This window comes from Podarcis gaigeae, assembly GCF_964106915.1.
Source record: "Podarcis gaigeae genome assembly, chromosome: 3".
Lineage (NCBI taxonomy): Eukaryota > Metazoa > Chordata > Lepidosauria > Squamata > Lacertidae > Podarcis > Podarcis gaigeae.
In genome coordinates this window covers 99,564,638-99,578,288 of record NC_139680.1, presented here as the reverse complement: position 1 = coordinate 99,578,288, position 13,651 = coordinate 99,564,638, and the positions used below count along the sequence as shown (strand labels likewise).

Sequence of the window (13,651 nt, the reverse complement as noted above, 5' to 3'; positions counted from 1 at the left end):
TCTTGTTGAGTTGCTGTCAGGTTTCACTGAATGAACATGAAGATTACATTTCATAATGGTAAAGGTAATGTCCAAAATATTTAGTAATACAGTCATACTTTGGAAGCCAAATGGAATCCTTTCTGGAAGCCCTTTCTACTTCAAAAAGGTTCGACTTCCAAGGCGTGGCTTCCAATTGGCTCCAGGAGCTTCCTGCACCCAATTAGAAGCCACAGAAACCCCACCAGACATTCAGCTTCCAAAAGAATGTTTGCAAACCAGAACACTCACTTCTGGGTTTGAGCCGTTCGGGAGCCAAAAGGTTAGACTGCTAAGGTATTTGTCAACCAAGGTACAATTGTACCATGTTTAGAATTTCAGAATTTGGTTTAGATTGCAAAATTAAGAACATGAGAAGAGCCTGCAGGATCAAGCCAATGACCAATCCGGTCCAGCATCCTGTTCTCACAAGAGTCAGCCAAATTCCTGTGGGAAACTGGCTTGAAGGACCCAAGCACAAGGGTCTTCTTCCCTCTGGTTATTTTCAGCAACTACTGGTAGTATTCAGAAGCAGCTCTCAATGTGTGATTGCCAGCGAAAGTATTCCTGACATATAGGTACGCAAAGCTCCTGCACGTTAGAAATGCATTCAGGGCACACAAGAAACCCTTAAGCAGAGCACACTAGTACACATTGTAGTTAAAGTACACAGTATAGATGAATCTGGCTGATCTCTACCAGATGTTCCAGATAGCACAGTACACTGTGGGAAGTGTACCAGAGCAAATGCCTTCGCTGGCCAAGAACACACATACATGAAAGGCAGATGAAGAAATGAAAAACTCAGACAAGGCCCATAGACCGATGGCTGTGCCATTTCAGTTTCTGGGAATGCAAAATAATAGTCATGTCAAAAATTTAAGGGTTGCTTCCTCAAATACTATTAAACTCATTGATCTTCCAAGTTGCGGGAATAAACAGTGTTCTGTACATTCTAGGCACTTTCCAAAGGTTTGTGGGCAAGGTTAAACAAAAAGTGATTGGAATAACAGATTTGATACTTGGAGTCAGTATGCATCACCTAGAATTCTGTTTATGAGTGAGGATATCTACACAGAATCAGCAGTAGTGACCTGGCACTTAAATTGAAGTTAGATATTAAATAGCCTTGCTTTTTAGCCATGCAGTGTTTTGTTTTTTTTTAAAGAAGAAGCCCTCTGTTCATGTTCCCTTGTGACTTCAATCCAGGAAATGAGGGAAATACCTCCATTTGCAGCACTTTCCCCATAAAATGTACAGTGGAACCTTGATTTTCAAACTTAATCTATTCCAGAAGTCCCGGTGCCCCGGAAACAATAGCCAACAACCAAGTTGGACATTTGGCTTCCGAAAACATTTGAAATCCAGAACACTTACTTCCAGGTTTTTGGCATTCAGGAGCCAATTGTTCATCAACTAAGCCGTTCGAGAACCAAGGTTCCACTGTACTTGGATATATTGTTCCCAAGTACGTGGAAGTTTATTGTTCAGGGTGAAGAGATGGCTCCATTCATTCTTCTGTGCTCCTTGCTTTTCACCTCTTCATTTCACTATCAAATTGCCATGGAAATCTCCATCACTCTTGAAAAGAAACCAATATAGTCCTGATTGCAAAGCAGAGTGAAATGTAGCAGGCATATTATACAGACTCCTTTCAACCTTTAGAATATCATATTGATCAGGAAGTGTGATATGCTTGTGCTTGGTTATATTGCTATCCATAAGAATGGTTTTATAGCCGGCTGCCTTAAATTAGGAGTTATTAACTATAATATACTAGGGAATTGTATAAAACCAGAGTATTATATTTCATGGATACAGAAAAGGCATTTGGCACAACAAATTGTAGCTTTAAATTGGATCTGATGCTCAGTGGAGGCCTATTAATGGTACAACCTGTTTGATCTCTCTGGGCAGAAGGAATGTAGAAATGCTTGATCATTTTCATTGCTTTCTTTTAAGGGTCTCCATTACAAGACAGCCTTCTTAGGTTGGTAGACTCTCCATGGTTAGAAGATTTTAAGGAAAGACCTGGAAGACCTGCTCCCTGCCTTGCAGGGGGTGATGATGATGATGGTTATGGTGATGGTGATGATGTAGGTTGTATTGCCACAATCAATGCTGATCTCCATATGTTGTCTTTCAGCTAGATCTAATATTTTCTAATATAATGCTTTGGAATTACTTCAGATGTGTTTTCCATGAAGTTCCATTTTGTGGGGTAATTGCAGCCTCATACAACCAGTGTGTGTTTAGTACCAGTTAATGCATGAAGGGGTAAAGACCACAGAACTCTTTTCCTAGACTTTGATCATGCCCCCTCCCCTCTGGTGATGAAGGCTTAGAGAAGTGCTTTGTTTATTCAGCCCACCATGTAAATGCCATATGTAATGGAGGTCTGAACCACGGGCTCCTGGCTTAGACCGTGTGCTTATATAAACTTTACCGTATTTTTAACCCAAGGTTTCTTCCAGTTTTGCTTGCTGCTTTATGGGAAAATGCATGAATCAAACTTTAGAAGTTTGTAAGTAAGAACCATTTTCACTTACTAACCAATGTGCTCTGTCAAATGCTAAAGGAAAGCACTGGAACTGACTTAGAATGGGATATTTAAAATGGTCAAATTGCCTATATTCCCATGCTTTACTGCTGCATGTTTTGTGACTTCAAAAAACTCTTCCCTGGGCTCTCTCTTACTGGAGAGTATTTAGTCCCACCTTTGGATTTAGGAATCCATTGAATTCTTTTTAATTAACCAAATAATTGACACATTGTGCTTAACAGAACTTGCATACCATTCTCTTGAATCCAAAGCCCCTTGTGATTGCAGTGTTTCCAGATGCTTAGCTTTAGAAACTACAGTGGCCCAAAAGCTCCCTTTTCACGCTAATTGGGTAGGTTTGGGACACTGCTGCAGAAATAGTACTGGCTGTTTTGAACTCACCTGGTGCCACTGTCTCAGACTATGACCTCACTGCATAAAGAACATTCAAAGAAAAGTTGACAAGCTAAGAGCATAAGCTTTTATTGTCTGCAAGTGAGCAGAGTCTTAAAACTTTGAATTGCAGAGATCACTTTCATCACAGCATTTGAGTTTATAATTCATGCCATTTTCTGGGTTATCACTTGTTTCATCACAGGTGACATCATCCTTCTTCGAACAACCAAGTATTTTTTCAAAAACTTCCTCAGCTGAGAAAAGAGACAGAAAGCAGGAAAAAGGAGGAGAGAAAAGAGTGAATGTTTGCATCACTATTGCCACCACAATGATTAACTGAATTTCACCTAAAAGATCTAAACTGCTGTCCTTTGAGCTGTGCCCCCTACTGAGAGTTCTGCAGAGCTTAGAAATAAATAGTCTGGTAATAATGATGTGGGACGCAGGTGGCGCTGTGGGTTAAAGCCTCAGCGCCTAGGACTTGCCGATCGAAAGGTCGGCGGTTCGAATCCCTGCGGCGGGGTGCGCTCCCGCTGCTCGGTCCCAGCGCCTGCCAACCTAGCAGTTCGAAAGCACCTCCGGGTGCAAGTAGATAAATAGGGACCGCTTACCAGCGGGAAGGTAAACGGCGTTTCCGTGTGCAGCTCTGGCTCGCCAGATGCAGCTTTGTCACGCTGGCCACGTGACCCGGAAGTGTCTCCGGACAGCGCTGGCCCCTGGCCTCTTAAGTGAGATGGGCGCACAACCCCAGAGTCTGTCAAGACTGGCCCGTACGGGCAGGGGTACCTTTACCTTTACCTTTAATACTGATGACTGAAGGAAAGAAGAAACACACAATTTATTACTCTTGGGGAACAAAGCTATTCTGGGTATAGGCACACACTCCTCGCCTGCTCCCTAATCTGCTCTAGCAGAAACCCAGAACAAGTTTAAGCAGTTCATATGGGAAGGAAAGGTGTGTGGGGGGGATACTTGTTATGTGATCAGACCTTGCTACCCACATGCATACTGTGGGACATTGCAGTCAAACATAATTGTGCCTGAGTGCTAGTTAGTGTATGAAGGGGTTAATACCAGAAAACTGTGTTTTCTAGAATCATTGAGGTCCCACACTGTCTTCTCCAGTGACGGAAGAAGTCAAGCCTTCTCTTCCTTTCCACACTCTCTTCCACCATTCAGTGTGTCTGAGCTTGCTCCCTACAAGCTCAGACTGCGTTTTTGAAACTAAACTTCTATGTTTTCCACCAAAGAGCATTGTACCTGACTTCTGCTTGCCACTGCATGGAACAAATAATAAATCAGTCTTTTGCATCCGTAAGTAAAGCATTTGAAAACTTCCTTAACAAGGTGTGGTGTTTTAAATCCTAAGAGGGATAGAAATGGGTCCACTGCTTTAGTGGATTAAATGGAATATTAAAGCAGCTTTAACAGCCTATCCCCAAGCTGTCCTACTGCACAAAGTGTGACATGATTTTAAACTCTGCTGGGTCTTTCTGTGTGCTAGCCCTGCTCTTTGGATCTAGGAACCCCACGTCTTCTGTTGTTGAAATGCTTCACTAGAATCTAATTTTCCACCCCCCACATTCCTCACTTAGTGCCACATTGAATTCTATCCCCCTTTATTGTATCGCTAAGCCCCCCCCCCAAAAGACACTTAAGGGGAAAGGGAACATGGAGCCCAAAGAAGGTCCAACCTTATAGCTGGTGTGGTTTTTTTACCTTTATAGACAATTAATGCAACACACTGTCCTTCACCATCAGTTTCACAGGTATTCATTTCGCATTTTCCTCCTTCTTCCAAGGCTACGCACAGTGAACACTGGAGAGCATCTGCTCCAAAAGACAAAACCAAAGTCTCATGTGAATAAACGAGGGTAGCCTTGTAGCCATTAGGTTGGAAATCTTCATATTCTCGGCAAGAAAGTAATCCCTTAGGTCAGGGTTTCCCAAACTTGGTCCTCTGTTTGTTTTTTGACTACATTTCCCATCATCCCTGACCACAGATCCCGCTATTTAGGGATGATGCAACTTGTAGTCCAACAACAGCTGGAGACCCCCAAGTTTGGAAATCCCTGCCTTAGGTTAGTACAAGGATTGTTAACTCTTTGGAGACTATGGACATATTTATAAACAAGAAAAATTGACATGGGCAACACATTGCAGCCAAGCACACATCACTATCTGGTCTACGGGTGACAAATAGGGCTCTTCTTTCAAGGCTCAGCTTCCTTTCCTTCTGCCCCCCTTTCCTTCCTTCCTTCCTTCCTTCCTTCCTTCCTTTCTTGTATTGGTATCTTACAATTGCTGCCCCCATAGGCACACAGGGGCAGGCATCCCTTTCTACATTACCATTCCCCAGGAAGCGACAGCACTGTCAATTCCTGAGATCACAATTTTGTTTTGCCACATGGCCTCAGAGCTGCTCTAAGCAGCTGTAAAATACTAAAGAGGGAAAGAGGCATTCCACAGACCACCTCTTCAGAATATTCAATATTGCTGCTTGAAAAGCTGGGTTGATTTTTCCTTACATAATTTGCCCCAAATGGGATTAAAAGGAGTTGGCACAGAATGGAAATACATTGACCCATCCATCCCCAGCTCTGAGATGATGGAGCCCATGATTTGACCACAGCTTGAGTTCATTCTGTATTTGCAAAGTACCTCTACCGAGATACCTCTACCCTGGCATTCCAATTTAAATATTAGGGAGAGTGGCATGCATAAATAAATAAATAAATAAATAAATAAATAAATCTCAGCAGGCTGTAGCAGTTGGCAGGAAAGGTGCAAATGTGAAGCAGGACCACTCCATCCACTCGACTGCAACTACTGTTGTCTTTAGCTCTCCCTCTCCTTCAGTTGTCAGGTAAAAACAATCCTTCCATCAAGCGGCAGCAGATAACAGAATCAGGGTCATTTATTTTGGCTTAGCTGAGATTCTATGGAGGAGGGAGAAGTTTGGTTTGGTTCATATTTCGATGTGAATCTACCTAAGTTACATTTTCCTTCTCCCTTGGACCAGTCTACCTGCCTTGAACCTATCTCCCTTGGTTGATAATGCCTTCCCCAACTCTCGGAAGAAGAAGAAAACATACCTCCAGGTATAAGGCACAGGAAAGCACAGATTACCAGAAAAAGTTGGCCTGGGGTGGACATCTTGGAAGCAGAAGACACTGTGTATGTTGCAGCAGAACCCTAAGTAATAGAGGAACAAATGCACTGGATTCCACCAGAGTAGAAAGCTTCTTCTCTGTTCCTGTTAACACCACCCTACAGATCACAGTGTACTCCGAAAGGACTTATAAAGATAAACTGGTGGGCCGTGACATTATGAACTGGCCACTCATAACAGGACACTAATGATGTGTGGGCGGAACAGAGTCTTTTAGCTCAGGGCTACAATGGGCTCTGCAAGTCTCCACTGGCACATTTGCCCCTGCAGGACAAGACGTGTAATCATACATACATACATACATACATACATATTTTTATTTGCATTCTGCCTTTCTACAGTTCAAACCATACTCAAGGCAGCTTAGGTAAAAGTAAAGGTACCCCTGCCCATACGGGCCAGTCTTGACAGACTCTAGGGTTGTGTGCTCATCTCACTCTAGAGGCCAGCAGCCAGCGCTGTCCGCAGACACTTCTGGGTCACGTGGCCAGCGTGACGAAGCCGCTTCTGGCGAGCCAGAGCAGCACACGGAAACGCTGTTTACCTTCCCGCTAGTAAGCGGTCCCTATTTATATGCTTGCACCCGGGGGTGCTTTCAAACTGCTAGGTTGGCAGGCACTGGGACCGAGCAATGGGAGCGCACCCCACTGCGGGGATTCGAACCGCCGACCATGCGATCGGCAAATCCTAGGCACTGAGGTTTTACCCACAGCGCCACCCATGTCCCTTAACAGCTTACAACATCTCAAAAGTAGCCATCAACAGAAAATGCAAAACCAAACTTAACAATAAACCACAGCAGAAGATACAAAACAACAACAACAAACAAACAAACCCAACAGCAACAAGAGCAACAACTCTCTCCCCAACACCTCACCCTCCCAGATCAGGTGTAAAAAGGCCAGAGCTTCATGTTGCATGCCTATTTTAAAATATGTCCCACTGAGCAGAATGAGGCTCATTGCTCTGATGAAACTCAGAAAATTAGAATATCGTGGAAAAGTTCATTTATTTCAGTAATTCAACTTAAAAGGTGACACTAATATATGAGATAGACTCATAATTGTGATGACCATGGCGTACAGCTGATGAAAACCCCAAATTAACAATCTCAGAAAATTGGAATATTAAATGAAATCAGCAATACAAGGATTGCAAATAGAGCAATATTGGACCTCTGAGAAGTAGAAGCATGCAGATGACATGGCTCCCCAAATCAACACAGACTGTGGAAACATCACACTGGACTTCAAGTATCTGGCATTGTATTCCTCCAGACATTCTTCCTCCAGACTCTGGATCCTTGGTTTCCAAATGAGATGCAAAAGCTGCTCTCATCAGAAAAGAGATTTGAGGAGCCATGTCATCAGCTGGTTATGGTCCACTGTGCTTCATTAAGTCCAGGGTCAACACAGCCATCTACCAGGAGATTTTGGAGCACTTCATGCTTCCTTGCGCAGATTAGCTTTATGGGGATGCTGACTTCATTTTCCACTGTACTTGGATATATTGTTCCCAAGTACGTGGAAGTTTATTGTTCAGGGTGAAGAGATGGCTCCATTCATTCTTCTGTGCTCCTTGCTTTTCACCCCTTCATTTCACTATCAAATTGCCATGGAAATCTCCATCACTCTTGAAAAGAAACCAATATAGTCCTGATTGCAAAGCAGAGTGAAATGTAGCAGGCATATTATACAGACTCCTTTCAACCTTTAGAATATCATATTGATCAGGAAGTGTGATATGCTTGTGCTTGGTTATATTGCTATCCATAAGAATGGTTTTATAGCCGGCTGCCTTAAATTAGGAGTTATTAACTATAATATACCAGGGAATTGTATAAAACTAGAGTATTATATTTCATGGATACAGAAAAGGCATTTGGCACAACAAATTGTAGCTTTATATTGGATCTGATGCTCAGTGGAGGCCTTTTAATGGTACAACCTGTTTGATCTCTCTGGGTAGAAGGAATGTAGAAATTCTTGATCATTTTCATTGCTTTCTTTTAAGGGTCTCCATTACAAGACAGCCTTCTTAGGTTGGTAGACTCTCCATGGTTAGAAGATTTTAAGGAAAGACCTGGAAGACCTGCTCCCTGCCTTGCAGGGGGTGATGATGATGATGGTTATGGTGATGGTGATGATGTAGGTTGTATTGCCACAATCAATGCTGATCTCCATATGTTGTCTTTCAGCTAGATCTAATATTTTCTAATATAATGCTTTGGAATTACTTCAGATGTGTTTTCCATGAAGTTCCATTTTGTGGGGTAATTGCAGCTTCATACAACCAGTGTGTGTTTAGTACCAGTTAATGCATGAAGGGGTAAAGACCACAGAACTCTTTTCCTAGACTTTGATCATGCCCCCTCCCCTCTGGTGATGAAGGCTTAGAGAAGTGCTTTGTTTATTCAGCCCACCATGTAAATGCCATATGTAATGGAGGTCTGAACCACGGGCTCCTGGCTTAGACCGTGTGCTTATATAAACTTTACCGTATTTTTAACCCAAGGTTTCTTCCAGTTTTGCTTGCTGCTTTATGGGAAAATGCATGAATCAAACTTTAGAAGTTTGTAAGTAAGAACCATTTTCACTTACTAACCAATGTGCTCTGTCAAATGCTAAAGGAAAGCACTGGAACTGACTTAGAATGGGATATTTAAAATGGTCAAATTGCCTATATTCCCATGCTTTACTGCTGCATGTTTTGTGACTTCAAAAAACTCTTCCCTGGGCTCTCTCTTACTGGAGAGTATTTAGTCCCACCTTTGGATTTAGGAATCCATTGAATTCTTTTTAATTAACCAAATAATTGACACATTGTGCTTAACAGAACTTGCACACCATTCTCTTGAATCCAAAGCCCCTTGTGATTGCAGTGTTTCCAGATGCTTAGCTTTAGAAACTACAGTGGCCCAAAAGCTCCCTTTTCACGCTAATTGGGTAGGTTTGGGACACTGCTGCAGAAATAGTACTGGCTGTTTTGAACTCACCTGGTGCCACTGTCTCAGACTATGACCTCACTGCATAAAGAACATTCAAAGAAAAGTTGACAAGCTAAGAGCATAAGCTTTTATTGTCTGCAAGTGAGCAGAGTCTTAAAACTTTGAATTGCAGAGATCACTTTCATCACAGCATTTGAGTTTATAATGCATGCCATTTTCTGGGTTATCACTTGTTTCATCACAGGTGACATCATCCTTCTTCGAACAACCAAGTATTTTTTCAAAAACTTCCTCACCTGAGAAAAGGGACAGAAAGCAGGAAAAAGGAGGAGAGAAAAGAGTGAATGTTTGCATCACTATTGCCACCACAATGATTAACTGAATTTCACCTAAAAGATCTAAACTGCTGTCCTTTGAGCTGTGCCCCCTACTGAGAGTTCTGCAGAGCTTAGAAATAAATAGTCTGGTAATACTGATGTGGGACGCAGGTGGCGCTGTGGGTTAAAGCCTCAGCGCCTAGGACTTGCCGATCGAAAGGTCGGCGGTTCGAATCCCTGCGGCGGGGTGCGCTCCCGCTGCTCGGTCCCAGCGCCTGCCAACCTAGCAGTTCGAAAGCACCTCCGGGTGCAAGTAGATAAATAGGGACCGCGTACCAGCGGGAAGGTAAACGGCGTTTCCGTGTGCAGCTCTGGCTCGCCAGATGCAGCTTTGTCACGCTGGCCACGTGACCCGGAAGTGTCTCCGGACAGCGCTGGCCCCTGGCCTCTTAAGTGAGATGGGCGCACAACCCCAGAGTCTGTCAAGACTGGCCCGTACGGGCAGGGGTACCTTTACCTTTACCTTTAATACTGATGACTGAAGGAAAGAAGAAACACACAATTTATTACTCTTGGGGAACAAAGCTATTCTGGGTATAGGCACACACTCCTCGCCTGCTCCCTAATCTGCTCTAGCAGAAACCCAGAACAAGTTTAAGCAGTTCATATGGGAAGGAAAGGTGTGTGGGGGGGGGATACTTGTTATGTGATCAGACCTTGCTACCCACATGCATACTGTGGGACATTGCAGTCAAACATAATTGTGCCTGAGTGCTAGTTAGTGTATGAAGGGGTTAATACCAGAAAACTGTGTTTTCTAGAATCATTGAGGTCCCACACTGTCTTCTCCAGTGACGGAAGAAGTCAAGCCTTCTCTTCCTTTCCACACTCTCTTCCACCATTCAGTGTGTCTGAGCTTGCTTCCTACAAGCTCAGACTGCGTTTTTGAAACTAAACTTCTATGTTTTCCACCAAAGAGCATTGTACCTGACTTCTGCTTGCCACTGCATGGAACAAATAATAAATCAGTCTTTTGCATCCGTAAGTAAAGCATTTGAAAACTTCCTTAACAAGGTGTGGTGTTTTAAATCCTAAGAGGGATAGAAATGGGTCCACTGCTTTAGTGGATTAAATGGGATATTAAAGCAGCTTTAACAGCCTATCCCCACGCTGTCCTACTGCAGAAAGTGTGACATGATTTTAAACTCTGCTGGGTCTTTCTGTGTGCTAGCCCTGCTCTTTGGATCTAGGAACCCCACGTCTTCTGTTGTTGAAATGCTTCACTAGAATCTAATTTTCCACCCCCCACATTCCTCACTTAGTGCCACATTGAATTCTATCCCCCTTTATTGTATCGCTAAGCCCCCCCCCCAAAAGACACTTAAGGGGAAAGGGAACATGGAGCCCAAAGAAGGTCCAACCTTATAGCTGGTGTGGTTTTTTTACCTTTATAGACAATTAATGCAACACACTGTCCTTCACCATCAGTTTCACAGGTACTCATTTCGCATTTTCCTCCTTCTTCCAAGGCTACGCACATTGAACACTGGAGAGCATCTGCTCCAAAAGACAAAACCAAAGTCTCATGTGAATAAACGAGAGTAGTCTTGTAGCCATTTGGTTGGAAATCTTCATGTTCTCGTCAAGAAAGTAATCCCTTAGGTCAGGGTTTCCCAAACTTGGTCCTCTGTTTGTTTTTTGACTACATTTCCCATCATCCCTGACCACAGATCCTGCTATTTAGGGATGATGTAACTTGTAGTCCACCAACAGCTGCCTTAGGTTAGTACAAGGATTGTTGGGGACTATGGACATATTTATAAACAAGAAAAATTGACATGGGCAACACATTGCAACCAAGCACACATCACTATCTGGTCTACGGGTGACAAATAGGGCTCTTTTTTCAAGTCTTGCCTCCTCAAGGGGTGGAGAGGGGATATCATAGGTACCAGGGATGTGCCTGTGGATGCATATCCACTCATGGGTGACACTTTGGCAGCCCCTAGGCTACAAAAACAACATTGACGGAATGTTCACAGACAGTGTACTTCAAAAAAAGAAATGGAAAACTATCTTGTTTTCAGAGTGCCTGATTACAGATTTTTGAATCTGTAAACTTACTTTCAGACAATGGAAAAGGGGTAATGGGCCGAGGCTCAGCTTGCTTTCATTCTGTCCCCCTTCCTTCCTTCCTTCCTTCCTTCCTTCCTTCCTTCCTTCCTTCCTTCCTCCTTCCTTCCTTCCTTCCTTCCTTCCTTCCTTCCTTCCTTCCTTGTATTGGTATCTTACAATTGCTGCCCCCATAGGCACACAGGGGCAGGCATCCCTTTCTACATTACCATTCCCCAGGAAGCGACAGCACTGTCAATTCCTGAGATCACAATTTTGTTTTGCCACATGGCCTCAGAGCTGCTCTAAGCAGCTGTAAAATACTAAAGAGGGAAAGAGGCATTCCACAGACCACCTCTTCAGAATATTCAATATTGCTGCTTGAAAAGCTGGGTTGATTTTTCCTTACATAATTTGCCCCAAATGGGATTAAAAGGAGTTGGCACAGAATGGAAATACATTGACCCATCCGTCCCCAGCTCTGAGATGATGGAGCCCATGATTTGACCACAGCTTGAGTTCATTCTGTATTTGCAAAGTACCTCTACCGAGATACCTCTACCCTGGCATTCCAATTTAAATATTAGGGAGAGTGGCATGCATAAATAAATAAATAAATAAATAAATCTCAGCAGGCTGTAGCAGTTGGCAGGAAAGGTGCAAATGTGAAGCAGGACCACTCCATCCACTCGACTGCAACTACTGTTGTCTTTAGCTCTCCCTCTCCATCAGTTGTCAGCTAAAAACAATCCTTCCATCAAGTGGTACCAGATAACAGAATCAGGGTCATTTTTTTGGCTTAGCTGAGATTCTATAGAGGAGGGAGAAGTTTGGTTTGGTTCATATTTCGATGTGAATCTACCTAAGTTACATTTTCCTTCTCCCTTGGACCAGTCTACCTGCCTTGAACCTATCTCCCTTGGTTGATAATGCTTTCCCCAACTCTCGGAAGAAGAAGAAAACATACCTCCAGGTATAAGGCACAGGAAAGCACAGATTACCAGAAAAAGTTGGCCTGGGGTGGACATCTTGGAAGCAGAAGACACTGTGTATGTTGCAGCAGAACCCTAAGTAATAGAGGAACAAATGCACTGGATTCCACCAGAGTAGAAAGCTTCTTCTCTGTTCCTGTTAACACCACCCTACAGATCACAGTGTACTCCGAAAGGACTTATAAAGATAAACTGGTGGGCCGTGACATTATGAACTGGCCACTCATAACAGGACACTAATGATGTGTGGGCGGAACAGAGTCTTTTAGCTCAGGGCTACAATGGGCTCTGCAAGTCTCCACTGGCACATTTGCCCCTGCAGGACAAGACGTGTAATCATACATACATACATACATACATACATACATATTTTTATTTGCATTCTGCCTTTCTACAGTTCAAACCATACTCAAGGCAGCTTAGGTAAAAGTAAAGGTACCCCTGCCCATACGGGCCAGTCTTGACAGACTCTAGGGTTGTGTGCTCATCTCACTCTAGAGGCCAGCAGCCAGCGCTGTCCGCAGACACTTCTGGGTCACGTGGCCAGCGTGACGAAGCCGCTTCTGGCGAGCCAGAGCAGCACACGGAAACGCAGTTTACCTTCCCGCTAGTAAGCGGTCCCTATTTATCTACTTGCACCCGGGGGTGCTTTCGAACTGCTTGGTTGGCAGGCGCTGGGACCAAGCAACGGGAGTGCACCCCGCCGCGGGGATTCGAACCGCCGACCATGCGATCGGCAAGTCCTAGGCGCTGAGGTTTTACCCACAGCGCCACCCGTGTCCCTTAACAGCTTACAACATCTCAAAAGTAGCCATCAACAGAAAATGCAAAACCAAACTTAACAATAAATCGCAGCAGAAGATACAAAAAACCAAACCAAAACAAAACAAACCCAACAGCAACAAGAGCAACAACTCTCTCCCCAACACCTCAGCAGCCTCAAGCACCACTCTCCCAGATCAGGTGTAAAAAGGCCAGAGCTTCATGTTGCATGCCTATTTTAAAATATGTCCCACTGAGCAGAATGAGGCTCATTGCTCTGATATTTATATATACAGGTGAAACTCAGAAAATTAGAATATCGTGGAAAAGTTCATTTATTTCAGTAATTCAACTTAAAAGGTGAAACTAATATATGAGATAGACTCATGACAT

The 13,651-nt window shown here is 43.5% G+C and overlaps 1 protein-coding gene and 1 long non-coding RNA gene across 2 annotated transcripts; both read right to left on the bottom strand.

Moving 5' to 3' along the window:
• Nucleotides 1–3,028: 3,028 nt before the first annotated feature.
• On the bottom strand, nucleotides 3,029–6,191 carry LOC310840273 (uncharacterized protein). Its single transcript, XM_083729569.1, has 3 exons — nucleotides 6,052–6,191; nucleotides 4,676–4,786; nucleotides 3,029–3,210 (listed from the first exon to the last, which is right to left on the bottom strand). The coding sequence occupies exons 1-3, from the start codon at nucleotides 6,110–6,112 to the stop codon at nucleotides 3,068–3,070; spliced, it is 315 nt and encodes a 104-aa protein (XP_083585695.1). The 5' UTR covers nucleotides 6,113–6,191; the 3' UTR covers nucleotides 3,029–3,067.
• Nucleotides 6,192–9,188: 2,997 nt separating this feature from the next.
• On the bottom strand, nucleotides 9,189–12,611 carry LOC310842074. The gene is made up of 3 exons (XR_014562823.1): nucleotides 12,472–12,611; nucleotides 10,839–10,949; nucleotides 9,189–9,371 (listed from the first exon to the last, which is right to left on the bottom strand). It is a non-coding gene; the product is annotated as an uncharacterized lncRNA (long non-coding RNA).
• Nucleotides 12,612–13,651: the final 1,040 nt, after the last annotated feature.

Bases quoted from the DNA above. Each gene is read 5' to 3' on its own strand.
- LOC310840273 (XM_083729569.1), bottom strand. From the start codon at position 6,112: ATGTCCACCCCAGGCCAACTTTTTCTGGTAATCTGTGCTTTCCTGTGC. The intron at 4,787-6,051 runs GTATGTTTTCTT...CTTTTGGAGCAG, and splicing joins CCTGTGCCTTATACCTGGAG to ATGCTCTCCAGTGTTCACTG. The intron at 3,211-4,675 runs GTAAAAAAACCA...CTCTTTTCTCAG, and splicing joins TGCATTAATTGTCTATAAAG to CTGAGGAAGTTTTTGAAAAA.